The following is a 16,442-nucleotide window of genomic DNA, read 5'->3' as shown; positions in this document are numbered from 1 at the left end:
AGAATAGAGATATTATGAGAAAGGGGTGTTGATATAACGAATAGGATTTTGGTGGTAGACTACTACATTGCTAGTTAAACCTGTATTCGTTCATTAATATCTGAGGGTCTAAATGCAATTTGAAATGAAGTAAGATAATTGAGCAATTTCATACTTTAGAAAGTTCAGTGCCAAATTGGTTCCATCATGTTGACTTATTTATATCCTTATCTACAAAGATCAGTTGTTCCTACACAACAGTGGAGATGTTAATACAATCTCTGTACATCATTTGTATGTGTTCAGTTCACAAAATTTATCTATTTTAAAATAAGTCCAGTGTTTTCAAGGAAGATAAAGTGATACATGAAAAGGAGGGTAAGTGAGAATTAATAGATGAAGCATGAAAACCAATGTGCAATGATGTTTTTTTTTTGTTTTTTTTTCTATCCCTTTTAAAGACTTTCGATTCTTCACTCTCTCTGTGTTTTCCTTCTGTTTCATTGACATGTCTTGTATCCTGGACTTTCGTAATTCAAGTCTACAATGTAGATATAGATATATATTATGTAACATAAAATGATTGTCAAAAAACCTTTTATCCTTTTTAAACTAGTAGCATTTTTTAACACCATTTGAAGACTAGGAAATACAATGGGGCAAGTGATCTGACATAAGAGGTTGAGATATGTTAGAAATTTTAGATGCTAAGAAAATATTGTTGTAGGAAGAAAAAAGAGTCATGAAGGACAAATTCAGTATTTATGCATTGGTTTTGATTAAATCTATTTTGGAATTCTACAATATTTGGTTCTTTATAAATTTATTTTGGAATTGCGCACTTGTTTTCTCTGATTTTTACTATTATTCTATTTTATTATAGCTATTAAAAATATGGTACACAATTTCACTAGCCGTTTATTAAATGTTGTATGTAGGAAAAAATAGCAGCATATGAATCCACAACATCCTTATCTCAATCAAAAGAAATATCCAGTTCAGATTCATTGGCTCATGCTTTAGGAAGTCAAAAGCACTGGACACATTTGTAGTCTAGGTTTGGGTCCTTGCCCATCTAAAGTCTTTGCAGTTAATGCTCGTTGTCATAGTGGATCATCTTCAGCTTCTCCTTCTTATGTTGAATTACAAACTTAGGTTGTAAAATATTGCAAAATTATTAGGGTCAATTGCCTTCATAGTTTGTCATATTTTAACCATCACCAGTGATAATTGTTAAATTTATGAAATAATTTTTTAAAAAAATATATTACTCACTAACTATTATTTTATATTGTAGAAAATGACGAATTTAATAAAAAAAACAAAATTGATCATTGTCATTAAATATGTTTCTTTCTAATGTTTACTATTGAATAATATTATTATTTCATGTTGAAGAATTAGTTGTATCAAAACATATTTATTGTTTTATTTTATATAATATTCAATTTTAGTTTTAAATTATTTGATTATTCGGTTTAGTAAAGCATTTTTATCATAATGAAATAAATTAAATAATACAAAGAAAAAATAATAATAATTTGCTTTGCAATCTTGGCGGTTTTAAAACCTCCGTTAATATCGACAGTTTTTCAAACCCGGTAAGTAGTGGCAATTTTGTGAACCCCTTCAAGTAACGGCAGTTTTTAAAACCCATGTAGGTAATAGGGTTGCAAAACCCTAGTTAGTTTTGGCAGTTTCCAAAAACCTCTGCAAATAGTGGCGATTTTCCAAAACTCTTGGAGGTCGCAGTGGTTACGAAAAAAACCGTCAATAAATACTTATCATCACTGCTTTTCCTGAAGAATTTCGTAACGACGAAAAATGTATTTTCCTATAGAGTTAAAACCGCTAATAACAAGAAAAATAACCCCTTGTAAAATTTTATATTTTTATAGTGCACTTGCCAAGTCATGTGGACATACATGACATATATACTATACAACAATGTTTGCCAGATGAACAAATTTTTAACATAGTTTGTGTACAAGAAGTACATTCATTTATTAATAAACTTTAAAATAAGAGTAATTCAAAGTTTGGAACATAGACAAAATCTAATTTAGTGTTAATGTTCATGAAGTAAAACGATTTTTAAGCATTTTTTGTTTCATTCTAGACATTGTTGTACGAAGATTACGATGAATATTATTGATTATCTTTAATGTAATTGATTTATGAAAGCTATTGAAGAAAAGTCAAAGGTTGGAAGAGATCTCAATCCCATCATAATAGCAACCGACTTGGAATGGCCCCAACAAACAAACAGAGTTGAGACTATTGACACTAAATTAGGTTTAGACCACTGAAAGTTTGTTCAAAGGATCCTACATAAGCTGGAACATCCGTTTCGTGCTACCTAGTAATGTCCTTTTCAATGTTCACAATATGACATTCATAGAGAGTGAATAAGAGAGGGGTAACAACTTCAGCTTTATCTTATCGTTACCGAGTGTCATTATTAGGTCAATTATGTAGAGTGTATTGTTTTGATGCTGTCACAAAATAGAGTCGAAGAGGCTACATTGAGAAGCAGTGTAGCAAACGACATCATAAAGCTTACAAACGAGAGAACAAATATAATAGTATCGTCCTTTCCACCAACAAGACACAGAGATTGCATTTAATTGTCTTATACAATATTGTACACATGTATAACACTAATCTTCATTTGATGTTACCTTTTTGAAAGTGTCCCAACCTAACTAATCACTCATGCCACACCATAAAATTTCTGTGGAGATTCATACATTATTTGTAATTAAACAGTAAAATAATTGAATCTATAGCTTAGAAGATGATTTTGTCATTTGAATGTCTAACTGAAGGCTATATACAATATTAATATAAAAGATGATTTTTCAAGGTTGTATTTGAGATACGATCGAGAAGAACTTTTAGATATTAGTAGGGTTCAACCAAATCTAGGCTTATGTTCAAGAGTGTAAAACTTGCGTTCTACCATAGATTAAACATGTTTCCAAACACATCCTAAATATAACAGAGATCAAAGTGAGTTTGTAATGACAAAAACTGTGATCAAGCTCTATTCAAGAACGACAGAGTCAAAACAAAGTTGCAAGCATTTATATTATAATGTATAATAATGAAAACAAAAAACATGATATGATAAAAAAAGAAAAGTAGCAAGGAAGGGAGAGTTTTGAAGGTTGAAGAGAATGTGTATGGAATAGAATGAGCCAAAAACGGAAGCGTAATGAAAATGGTATGCATCGGCTTTATTGAGACAAAGTGATCAATGAATGTTTGTGGCTAAAATACCATTAATGTGTTGAAAGATGGGATATAGAGCATTTAGTATACATCAAGGACAAGCCAGCTATGATTGGGAAAGTTCAAAATAAGCAGCCAAACAATGTTGAGAAGTAGAGGACAACCCCACGAGAATTGACCAAAAGGGTCGAACGACAAAATCTCATTCCTAAAACAAGAAAATAGCTAGCTAGGGGTTAAACCCTAAAAAGCTTCTGTTAAACCCTAAGGGGGGTGGGGGGCTTTATAGCTAGGGTAAATATGTTGACTCTTTCTCAAGTCCTAGTTGGACCCGAAATTCTCTTTCAATTTCAATAATTTTTGTTTACGTGGAAACCCACTCACGTGTGCACATGTGCAAGTACATGTATTTTAGAGAGAGAGAGAGAAATAGATAGATATACATAGAGATAGAAAGAGATGCCCAATTGCCATTATTAAAGAACAATAATAATTTGATGGTGGAAGGGAGAAGGTAGAAGGAAAAGGTACTCAATTTCTGGGAGGAAAAAGAAAAGCACTAGAGAACAAAATAGAGGCCCTCGTGCAAAGTTGATGTCTCAATGCACATCACAAAATTCGATTTAATCATAAATAAATGAGAAGAGAATAAGCAAATGGAAAAATGGTATATGCTACATGCGTGCGTGTGGGTAGACATTCTTCTCTCTTTTGCATCCATTGCTATGTGCCATTCTCTTTCTCTCTCCAAACCAATTATTACACACTTTTTCTCCAAACCCTAACGTGCGTCTATGAATCCTATCTGTAGTTCCGTGAATCATTTTCATGATCCACCCATGGATTTCTATATCATATTCACATAGATATATAATATATAATATATTCATATCTTTCTTTTTTCATGAATTTATTTGTTTATTTCACTCCTTGTTTTACTTTCGTTTTTTTTTTTCATTTTCTTTTAGGGTTTGTTTACCATGATTGGTCCGACAGTACCCAACTCAATTATTTGATCTTTAATTAATGTGATCCAGAAAATGGTCCCTGTTATGCCATTTGTCTCTTCACCCCCTGTCCTCAAGTTTGCTATGAGATCCCTAAATCCATCAGTTTATTGCAATGTTCATTTCAGATTTGGAAAGAATAAAAAAGCTAACTTTCAAAGTAAGAATTTTGTCCTGTGAAAAACTGTTCATTGCTCTGAAAAAAACTTCCAATCATAAATAGATGACAATCAATGTGTCTTTAATTGATAATCCCCAAAAAAAAATTTATATAGATATAATGATTTGACACATTTGTTTAACTTAGTAAGTCAGTATTATAGGACGATTATCATTAGGATTAGTAAAATTATTTAGAATATTACTCATAAATATGTAGGAGACTTTCTAACAAATTATTTGGAGTTTCAAATTTTTCTTGCTGACATAAAAATTTATTTGAAAAATTATTCGGTAGAGTGGTCCTGACTCATTTCCAATTAATTGGATATCAATGTGATGTCTGCACACTCCTACAGTTTTAGCCCCAAAAAGTCTTTTTAGTTTACCAATTATGTTTAGGTTATTAAGGGAAGAATTTGTCCAGTATAATAGTTTCGTACCACTTTTAAATGAAATTATTTTTCATAAATGATGTCAGTAATCTTACAAAAAGAAAAACAAGCTTCCATTTTCATCCTAAGTTGATTGTCTCGTTATTAAAAGTAATAATTTTTAACATTCCACTTGCTATGCACGATGAATCTTCTTCAGTTTTTACTTTCAATATGAATAGTTACTATCCCTAACCTGACTTACAAATGAAAACTTAATATGCAATTCGCTCGTTATCTGTATAAGTATTTATTTCAAAAAGACCTACGTATGTTTTAAAATAGAATAAATGATATTTTGACAAGATTTTTTTGACAATATTTTAATATCATTTACATGTCATTCTGTGATTGGTCCAAAATTACTTCAAAATCAATAATAATAATCATAAACCCTAACATGGACCAATCATATAATGATACGATAATGTTAAAATGTTGTCAAAATATCATTGTCATTTAAAATATGTGAATACTCATAAATATTAAAATATAAATATTTTATATATTCTAAAATAAAATTTAAATAAAACTACAAGAAAATATAAAAGATAATATAATATAAATTAAAATTTATTTTTAATTAAATTTAATCTAATAAAATATAAATTAATTTAAATTTAATTTATTTAATAAAATATAAATTAAATTTTTACTTCTTTTTTTTCAAATAATAGATACCATGAGTTAAATATTATAATATCTAAACCCAAACCATTTACAAACTAATATTAAAATATCAACTACCAAGTAATAAATATTTAAGATATTAACTACCGGTAATAAATTTTAGTTAATAAATTTTACCACAAATACCAACAAACATGAATTTTATTTTATTTTTTCAAAATCCTATACATTTATTATGCCTCATATTTTCAAATTGCACTCTCCTAAAAAAGTCACAAGTGTTTCAACCTTGTTAAGATTACATAATTAGAATCAAGTATAAAAGTTTAAAATTTCTTTATAATTTTTTCCTAGACATATTGTACTTCAAATTTTCAAGGCTCACATTATTTATTTAAAGTTTAAAACTTTTTTATGTATTTATTCGACATTTTAAGAATTAAAAAGAAAAATATATTTAAATTATCTTTAATTTTAATTATATAACAAAGTGATATAATTAATTTTTTTATCGATAAATATTATTTATTAATAGAAGAAGTTAAAACTAAACTTTTTTTATTTTTCTTTTTAAAATTTTCAAATCAATTTTAGAACTTTCAAATAAAAAAAAAAAAGTTGATTTCTAATCTCTTTCTCTCCATTTAATTTTTATGATTAAAGTAATAAACCAATCTTGTAATACAGATGAATTAAGTAGAAAAGAAAATTTGCAGAGTGATGATAATTAGTACATTATAGAATGGTAAGTGTAGTTGAAAAGAAGGGCTGCATTTTGTTGTATGATGTGAAATCTCTATGGAAGGATCTGGCTGTGGATCCAGACTTTTGTTCTTTGTCACCATCCGATCGAAGCAAAGTCAAAAAACAAAATGAAGGAAGAGAAGATAACATACAGAAATCAGTCACACTCAAAACTCATGTCTCATTAAAATCATAAAACATGCTGATGAGACTTATGATCATCACACACTCCCACACCAATCCAGAAAACTGTACGGATGTGGCCCTTCATAACTCATTTCTGTGATGCACTGCAACTCTCTTCACACACAATAGGATCTTCATCTCTCTATAATCTCCACCGAGCAAACAAACAAACATATCCATATCATCACAAAAAATTTTAACTTTTATAATCAAGTTTTTCTGCTTTTACAGTCATGGATTCTACTGAATCATCTTTACTTGATTGTGATTGAACTATGCTCAACAGTGAAAATCCATTCACAACTTCTTGTTAATAAATATATATTATTGTATCATTCATTAGGGTAAGTATAAATTTATTAGATTGAGTTAAATTATATTTTTAATAGATTAATTACGAAAATGATTATGCTAAGATGAAAATGACAGTTTTGATGATAACAGTATGGTAGGGGAAGGACCTTCATCCCATCTAGATCGAATGACTGTGATTGGCCACCATCCTTTTGTAAGGTTAGTGTCCAATTGTACGTTCATGCACACTGCAGAGATATGAATATATCCTTAATTGGCTTTATGTTTTAGAGTGGTGTTTCTAATTTTTAGGATATTATTAATAATAAAGGACTGTCTGAAAGAGAAAGTTGTACGTTTGTTTGAACAAATCTTGCTTTCAATGTAAACTTTATTGATTATACACAAAAGAAACACTTTTTTTATACAAGTTTTTCTTTTGGGAGTGTTTGCTGCTTTGAATTAAGTTGGTTAACTTTGCTTTTAATAAAGTTAATTTTGAATAGTTGAAAACAATTCAAGAGTTTGTCCAGATTAATTTCAGAAACTATTAAGAATATAATATAATGGGTAATTTACATAAATCTTCTAGTAAATTTGCATGAAAAAGTAATTCTAAATATAATTTAAGTTCTTATAATCAAAAATAAAGAATATTTATTTTAGTTTTTATAATCGATATTTTTTTCTTTAGATAATTTGCATGAAAAAGTCTTATATTTTATTTGAAGTAAATACAAATCTTATTTTGTAAGTTAATTGTATAAAATTAAATTAAAATTAAAATTTACATTTTTTTATTATATGAGAATCATAAATTAGATTCTATTTTAGTCAAATTTATTTAAAATTTACCATTTTGTCTTTAAAAAGTGTTTAAAAAATTTAAAAGAAACTATATTAAATTACCTTATTTTGAACTTTTAAATAATATAAGATATTTATGTCCAATAAAATGTTTCTTAATAAGTGAATAAAAAGATACTATTTTTCCTCTTTATTGTTTTTTTCTTTATGAGACTATCTAATCAAAAAGACTGGGGACAAACAGAGAAAGGTGAATTGGTTTTGAAATGATCTCTTGACATGAATGTTTTCAGAATTTGTAATACAAGAAATTGGAAGAAAGATGATGAATGTTGCAAATTCAAAGTACACTGTGTTGTAAAGTTTTACTCTTAGAAAAAATCCAAAGAATCAATTGTATTAATTGGAGTGATGTGATTAAAACTTATCTTTTTGTGCTGCAAAACTGAACTATCCAGTCGTGTTAAATGGAGACGTACCTTATTAATATAAAATTCCTAAGAAACATACTTTCCACTGTCCTTTATCTTATTATCTCATAAAACTCCAAAACTTCAACTCTCACAATTCAATAGTTATTTTCTGATTCTAACAATTTTATAAAATGAAAATAAAAGCAAGCCAATTTGGTAACAGAACTCCATCTTAAAAAAATAGAAAAGGGTAATATTTTCTGTTTATAGTAATCAGTTATTAGGAATAACCAAATGTTTTTTAATAAGCATAATAAAGGGAATTTAGAATAAATGAAGAATAAATATTTTTATTGTTTTAAGTTATAAGATTATTTATGAAAGAAAACATTTTATTATCTATTTGTGTCTTTATAAGTTCTTATGAAAAAAATGTGTGGTATTGGAAAATGAAATTGAACTAAAATAGATATATTTTGACTTAGGATGTTAAATTTTTAAATTTTGGTATATGAGAAAAAACATATTTCAATGACAAGTTGGTCATGTGATATATATCTACTATAATGAAATAATTTTCTCTATGAAAGTTTTTGTATAGTATTGAGCTTACGCTATCTGAAAAATTCTCATAATTCTTTTATAGATGGTTTTTTTTTTCTGGGGGAGATAATATAATTATAATGAGTTTAGCTCACTAAGGAATTAAAATTAAGAGTTAAATTTTAATATTTAATTAGTTTTAAATATTGATCTTTTAAAATATAATGTAAATCTTGATTTTTTTTTTATCATAAGTCTAATTAATTTTTATAGTTTCAACTTTTCATGTTCATATTTATACAGGTTTTTATAATTTTATTTTTTTTGTGTTTTAGTTTTATCATATGGATTTAGTTTCGTTCTCATGTTTTATGTAATTTTTTTTACAGTGTAAAAGTATATAATAATATTTAATAATTTTTTCAATATTTTGTTGAGGTGGTGAATGAAATGTTATATGATATTATTTTTAATTAAACACGAATAAAGAATAAGTTATGATGTAAGGAAAATTTTTAATGATCACAATATAGGTTCAGAAAAATGAGATAATGAAATAGTTTTAGTTTTCTTTGTTTATATTTGACTATATCTAATTTTTAATTCTATAAACATTTAAGCATAGATTTAAGGTACAATCTTATGCATGCAGAGAATCTAATTAAGTAAATTTGACTAAAAGTGGTAGCTAGTTCTCTAATAAATATTAGAGGACAAAAGCTAATAAATAAAGGTATGGAACTGGACTATTATCATAAATGAGTGACCTTATATATAAAACTAATAAATATCTTTTTTTATCTTTTATTTGTTGTAAAGTTTCATAACAGACAATAGTATTTTATAAATTTATATTTTAGTGTGTACAACATATTATTTTATTTTATTTTGCATAAAATATAGCCTAAGCATGTAAATTAAACTTCATAATTTTGTAGACAATTACTCTAGTTTCAAAAATTCAAACCTTTTAATTTATACGAAGAAAATAAAAAGTGACTTTAATTAGAATATGCCACCACAACTAGAATATATTTTGTAAAACACACTTAAAAATTAAAGAAAGCTTTAAACCTTCTAATACTCCTCCTATTTGTAGAAAAATCTCAAATAAGTTCTCTTGTTAAAAACGATCTCAATTGAATCTTAAATTTTTAAAAATTATAACAATTATGTCCTTTTCATTAGATGCTTGAGACGATGTTAACATATATTGAGCTGTAATTTTTTTTAAAACATTCGTTAATACTGTTTGGAAATGACGTAATTGTTATAATTTTTCAAAATTTAAGACTCAATTGAAACTGTTATTCACTTAAAATTCTCCTACAAATATAAAGATTATCGAAAAGTTTAAACTTAAAGAAATTACCTGTAAAAGGTTTTGTATAAACACCCATGTTTGTTTTAATAAAATAATTTTACCAAATTAAACTATGAAATGAAGTTCATTTTGAACTCAAATAATTTATATAAAAAATCTGAAAAGACCAAGCACTTGTAAAAAACAAAATTTATAAATTTAATAACTCAAAGATTTTGAGGGAAAAGTGATTTAAATTCTTCTTATGAGTACAAAATCACATTTAGATAATATAATCTTTCTTTTAAAAAAAAACATTAATAACATGAGAGTTTATAGTTCATCTTAGAACTGGTAATAACAACAACAAGTAATGTTGAAAATGAAACAAAGAGTGAGGTTTTAGGTTCAAAGTTGCAGCTAGTGTTTGAAGAGAAGCAAAAAAACCCTTTGCCCTTCTCTCCTCACATATTCACATGGTAACACAAAGAGAGTGTCTTGTAGTGGGATTGTGTATTTCCATGACCAGATCTTATTGACAGACATGTGAAGAACTGGGGCTGGCTATGACCACCTTTTCCTTTAGGTCCAATGGGGTGCTATGCATGTGCCTTTTCTATAAACTATTTCCACTTTTTCCCCTTCTACCTTCAAGATAAACTGCACAATTTTTTTTCTATTCCCTTATTTTTAACTCTTTCTTGCTCATACATTAACTTCTGCAAATACTCTTTTTAATACTTTAACCAAATGCTTAAGAAACCTGAGATGACATTATTTATCAATCATTTGTCACATATTTGAATTTAAATTACATATGTTTCTTAAAGTTCCCTGTTTCCTCGATAAACTCTACACTTAATACCAAAGACTGAAGCAGTCACAGTATTTACTCAATTAACTATAATCAATTATAAACCTCACAAACAAACATTTCCAGCTTAAAATCTCGAAGGGCTAAATGGGTTGTAAATATTTTATCTATAAATCATTGAAGACTGCATATGTCTGTTGTATTTAAGTTGCTCACCTCCCTAAAATCCTCATAAAAGCCATCCCCACTTTTTTTTTTTTTTTTACGTAATTTCCTAGTTCAAATTTGATGTTAAGGCATTTATTTATTATCCTCTGTAAAAAAAAATTATACTGTCAATAAAAGTTGTCTTTTTTTTAATGATTATTCCGAAAGTTAACCATGTTATTAGTGCATATGACAGTTTATAATAATATTAGATGATAGTTTAGTCCAAAAAGTGCATATGTTACTTATTTTTCAGATTTGTGTTATGGTTATTGTTGGAATAGGAAATGCTACAACCTTATAGAGTGAAGTTTTTTTCTTTTGTCTTTATGGTTAATTCTTATTCTTATATGAAATGGAAGCACAAGGTGAAGGGCCTATATATATGTGTGTTTATGTGCACCCTTGTGGTGACTACAACAGAAAAGGTTGTACCTTCTTTTTGAAGTCTCTTTTGGGTTCAGCAATGGCTGTGTTCATGGCAATATTGGGTGTAGTGGTGGTGCTCTGTTTTTGCTCTGCTCTCTTGAGGTGGAATGAAGTAAGGTACAGGAAAAAAGGTTTGCCTCCTGGCACAATGGGTTGGCCAGTTTTTGGGGAGACAACAGAGTTTCTCAAACAGGGTCCAAACTTCATGAAAAACCAGAGAGCAAGGTAACAAACAACTACAGTAACTAACTGCATCATTACATGGTTTTCCTCATATTTATAGTTGTGTGAGTATGTGTGCAAGGAGTCTTCATCATGTCCACTTGCATAAGTGGTTTGCAACACTTTTTTACAGCCTTTGCTGCTTCTGTTGTTAGTTTCATGTTGTTTCAAAGTTCCATGTTTCAAAGTTAAACTCTTTCTGTGTTTAACTTGTTGGGTAGGTACTAGGCCTAGCACATTGATTCAAGAGTTATTGAGCATAAAACCAATGAAAAGTTGTGTTTGGGGGTGGAGAAAGAAGGGAATTGGAAATGGAAGATCAAGGGGAATGAGCTAAGCTAACAGAGTTTGGTTTAATGGTACTTTTGGTGTCCCTAAAGAATAATTTATGGCTTGCACACATCATCAGGATGCTGCCCATTTGACAAATCTTTTTTTTTTTTCTTACTTAATGGTGGTTTCTTAAATTAGTTAAACCGGGTGTGAGGTAAGCACTGTTCATGCATGTACTTTTACCTCATTAGTAATGATTGTTAACTTTTATTTTACCTTTTGTCAAAATGGCAGGTATGGCAGTTTTTTCAAATCCCACATACTTGGTTGTCCTACCATTGTGTCCATGGATCCAGAGCTTAATAGATACATCCTAATGAATGAGGCAAAAGGTCTTGTTCCTGGATACCCTCAATCCATGTTAGATATCTTAGGCAAATGTAACATTGCAGCTGTTCATGGCTCCACCCACAAGTACATGAGAGGAGCACTGCTTTCCATCATTAGCCCCACCTCGATCAGAGATCAGCTTTTGCCAAAAATTGATGAGTTCATCAGAGCCCACCTTAGCAACTGGGATAACAAAGTCATCAACATTCAAGAGAAAACCAAGGAGGTTTGTGTTGCTAATTCATCAATCAAATTCATCAACTAAAGAAAAAAAAAACAAAACTTACACAACTTTCTTCCAAATTCTCAAACATTTGATACAGATGGCCTTCCTCTCGTCTCTGAAGCAGATTGCTGGCAGAGAATCTGTCTCGTTGTCTGACTCATTCATGACAGAGTTCTTTAAGCTTGTTCTTGGAACCATTTCTCTCCCTATTAACCTTCCTGGGACAAATTACCACCGTGGATTCCAGGTCTCATCATTCATCTTTTCCCATCTTAGTTTGCATGATTTATTTCACATCTTAGTTTTCTCTTCATCACAACAAGGCTTTGTTTGATTTAATTCCTCTTGCAGGCAAGGAAGACTATGGTCAATGTTCTGAGTAAGCTACTGGAGGAAAGAAGAGCATCCAATGAAACCTACCATGACATGCTTGGTTGCTTGATGGCAAGAGAGGAAAACAGATACAAACTAAGTGATGAAGAAATCATTGATCTGGTGATAACGGTCATATATTCTGGTTATGAAACTGTTTCAACTACATCAATGATGGCAGTGAAGTACCTCCATGACCATCCCAAAGCTCTTGAAGAACTCAGAGTAAGTGAAAAACACTATTAGTCCTTAGCTTTCATAAAGGAAAATATTTATTGACGCCATTTCACAATCATATCATAAAAAAAATAACCTTTTCTATTTGTAACAAAAAGAGAAAGTGAAAAGTAGTGAAGTTATGTTATATGGTGTAAAAAAAAATTGGGTGTAAAAATAGACAGACTTTAATTTCTTATGTTCCTGTGCTGACTATGTTGTGTGTGAAATATTTGTTGCAGAAAGAGCATTTGGCCATAAGAGAGAGGAAAAAGCATGATGAGCCAATTGACTGGAATGACCTCAAGTCAATGAGTTTTACTCGTGCGGTAAGAACTGTGTGCCATTTCTGTCACATTATGTGATTGTTTTTCTAAGTACCACAGTTAGTGTCTCATAGTGTTTTGAACCACACGTCAGAGAAAAAAAAAAGTAGTTGCTTTTTAAATGATTGCCAAGAAGATTTGATCAAGCTTTTGTACATTTTGCAGGTGATTTTTGAGACCTCTAGATTGGCCACAATAGTTAATGGGGTCCTAAGGAAAACCACTCAAGACATGGAACTAAACGGTGGGTTTCATTAGGTGCTATAGCTTTTTGCTGTGTTATGGGCTCAAGAAGCTGTTTTTTGACTTTAAGAGCTTCTTTTTTTGGTCACTTCTACAGCATCAATGATTCAGTATCAATATAAAATATGTAAAATTGTAACTTCCAAGAGAAATTCATCCGAGATAAGTAATAATACACACACACACCTGGCAATTTGGCCATCAATTCAACAACCACACAAAGACAATTCCACTATAAAACAAGTTTTCCAGATAAGGAGGTACCTTTCCTCCCAACTTTCTTCTGCCTTTTAGCACTAAATTAAATGCGTTAGCAAAAGTAAAGGATTAGAAAAGTAAGAATGAATGAAAGGATAGGGTGTCCTTGACGAGTTTTGCACCATCACGCAAGTATTCCACTATTCACCATAAATGACAGCAGCACCTTCTTGTTGCAGTCAACAATGTCACTGATCCACATTGTTGTTTTCAGGCTATTTGATTCCCAAAGGATGGAGAATATATGTGTACACAAGAGAGATCAACTATGACCCTTTTCTATATCCTGATCCTCTCACTTTCAACCCATGGAGATGGCTGGTTAGTCTAACAAAACAACCTTTTTCCTTTACTTTTTCTTATGTCAAAAGTTTTTCTTGATCTACCATATCAGATACTTGTCATCACACTCCATATATTGTGACTGTTACTGTCCTATAAGTTTCTTACATAAAAAGCAAAATTAGTATGTATGGTCATCACCCTCTTGATAATAATAATAATAACCTTCAATTTCCAATTGCAGGATAAGAGTCTCGAATCAAAAAACTACTTCTTGATATTTGGAGGAGGCACCAGACTATGTCCAGGAAAAGAGTTGGGAATAACAGAAATTTCCACTTTCCTACACTACTTTGTAACCAGATACAGGTGACAGATTAAGTTATTCACTTGAATTTATTTTCAATATACTTTCAGAGTAAAAAAATTTACATTCTGAATCAGTCAAAAGTCATGATGGTCCACTGAAATCAGTTTACATTATTCATCAATCATGATGGTTACTAAATAACAGTATCAATATCTTGCAAACTGTGACTGTATAATAATATAACAGTATAAAGTTCCTTAATACTACTTTATTCAATCAAACATTTGGTGGGCACAAAGAATTTGTAAAAATTTGAAAAGAAGTATTGTTTACTCTACCTGCTTTTGACTGATTTGGATTCTCTAAATGGCTCACATACATCTAGAGAAATTAGTATTATCCATCATTGAGCATTTATTTGTCTGGTTTGAAATTTTAAACCAGTCTTAAGCTGTTTTTCTGACATGTTGAATATATAATGTTGATTGCAGGTGGGAAGAAGTGGGAGGGGATAAACTAATGAAATTTCCTAGAGTTCAGGCACCTAATGGACTGCACATAAGGGTGACATCTTACTAAATAGGCAGTGACTGTATTGTACAGTAATGAGATGAGATGTAGCTGCAGATGTAGGCTATGTGGATGGAAATTATCTAACAAATAATACAAAATGCAAGAAAATTCATTTTTCTTCTTCATATATCCCATTCTTTGTTTTCCATCTTTTTTCCTTATTAGAAAAACTTTTTATCTTTTTGGGTTATTCCGTTTATGCTCTCTTTTCCATTATCAAAAAATAGATGGGCCTAATATTGGTTTAACATGAGTCAAGTGGGCTATCTCATTGGTCTACAACTTTTATTGGCCCATTTTTTAGTTTGGCTAAATTCAAACCTAAACTTCAACCTCGTTCAATGAATAAATTTGTTAAAAGACTTCATTATATTTTGTTACTAAAATTTGAACTAACTCCAGTTTTGGCTTTTTCAGTTTTTTAAATTACTTTATTTACATAAAAAGTACATTTTAAAATGAGCAACTAGAATGTTGTTTGTAACTAATTCAGTTTTAAAATAGTAAATTTGAGAGACTAAAATTGTATTTTTTTTTTCAAATTTTAGAGGTTTAAATGATTTTTAAAAGAATTGAAGGGCTTAAACTATATTTATTCTACTTTTCAATAATAAAAAATGTAATTAAGACTTTGTTAAAAATAAATAATTTTTTTAAAAAAATATTAAGACCACCGACAAGTCCAACCCATTATGAACCATAGTTGCAATTCAATGTAATATAAGTTATGTCCTTTTACGTACAAAAGAATAAATGAATGTAAAACTAGTTAATAATTAATTTCTACGCGCTCATTTTAATTATATTTAACAATTCAAAACTTATCTTATTAAAATGTTAAATACGTGTGCATCGATCTAGGATATAATATAAGCCCAGCAGGCCCAACAACTTTTTGCTGTTCTTTCCAGGCCCATGTTAGTGTAGTTCATGGAATTTGCAATTGGATAAATTTCTAAATTTGAGTTAATATTTATACTCCACTTTCTTGCTTCTGCACTCACTGATTTTGTTATTATAATTTATCCTTAATTGAATTTATCTTGGAGTCTAACTTCTTGTTTATAAAAGATAATCTAACTTTTCTCCACTAAAAAAATGGTAAACACGTTACTTTGTGCACATCCTTCATTTAACTTGGGAAAAAACTTTTTCACAGATTCTAGTAGAGAAAAATAATCGGAATGAATTTCTTTTTATAAGCTAAAACTAGTTTAGGCACACATTAAATATAAATTTTGAAATAATTATTTGAAAAAAATTAGAAATTAGTTTATACATAAAAGTTAATTTTAGCTTTTAGAAAATTTGGCTAAATCCCATGATCTACAGCTGTGCTTTGTGCTTTAGTTTTTAAGGTCTTAAATTTAAATTCTATAAATAAATAAATAAAGTGGTTGAAAAGATACATTTCACTAAAAATAATTTATCAAGTTGTCCAAAAAAAAAAGTTATTTTACACCAAAATCCAACCATAATTCTTTCAAGAAAAAAAATAGACTTTTGAGAATGACAAAAAGATTCCAATAGAAAAACAATAATAAGAAACAACAATATTTACACAAATA

The 16,442-nt window shown here is 29.2% G+C and overlaps 1 protein-coding gene across 1 annotated transcript; it reads left to right on the top strand.

Annotated features, from left to right (window-relative positions):
- Nucleotides 1-11,220: 11,220 nt before the first annotated feature.
- On the top strand, nt 11,221-15,003 carry LOC108344744 (cytochrome P450 85A). Its single transcript, XM_017583224.2, has 9 exons — nt 11,221-11,408; nt 11,973-12,294; nt 12,392-12,541; nt 12,646-12,891; nt 13,125-13,211; nt 13,374-13,452; nt 13,924-14,030; nt 14,236-14,360; nt 14,793-15,003. Exons 1-9 carry the CDS (start codon nt 11,221-11,223, stop codon nt 14,878-14,880), a joined length of 1,392 nt encoding a protein of 463 aa, XP_017438713.2. The 3' UTR covers nt 14,881-15,003.
- The last annotated feature ends 1,439 nt before the right edge of the window (nt 15,004-16,442 follow it).

Source organism: Vigna angularis, chromosome 8, assembly GCF_016808095.1.
Source record: "Vigna angularis cultivar LongXiaoDou No.4 chromosome 8, ASM1680809v1, whole genome shotgun sequence".
Lineage (NCBI taxonomy): Eukaryota > Viridiplantae > Streptophyta > Magnoliopsida > Fabales > Fabaceae > Vigna > Vigna angularis.
Note: the sequence above shows the minus strand (reverse complement) of the source record. Positions and strands in the feature narration are given on the sequence as shown.

Excerpts from the sequence above, each read along its gene's own strand:
- LOC108344744 (XM_017583224.2), top strand. The coding sequence starts at position 11,221 with ATGGCTGTGTTCATGGCAATATTGGGTGTAGTGGTGGTGCTCTGTTTT. Across the intron at positions 12,295-12,391 it reads TTCAAGAGAAAACCAAGGAG|ATGGCCTTCCTCTCGTCTCT; the intron begins GTTTGTGTTGCT and ends CATTTGATACAG. Across the intron at positions 12,892-13,124 it reads AAGCTCTTGAAGAACTCAGA|AAAGAGCATTTGGCCATAAG; the intron begins GTAAGTGAAAAA and ends TATTTGTTGCAG.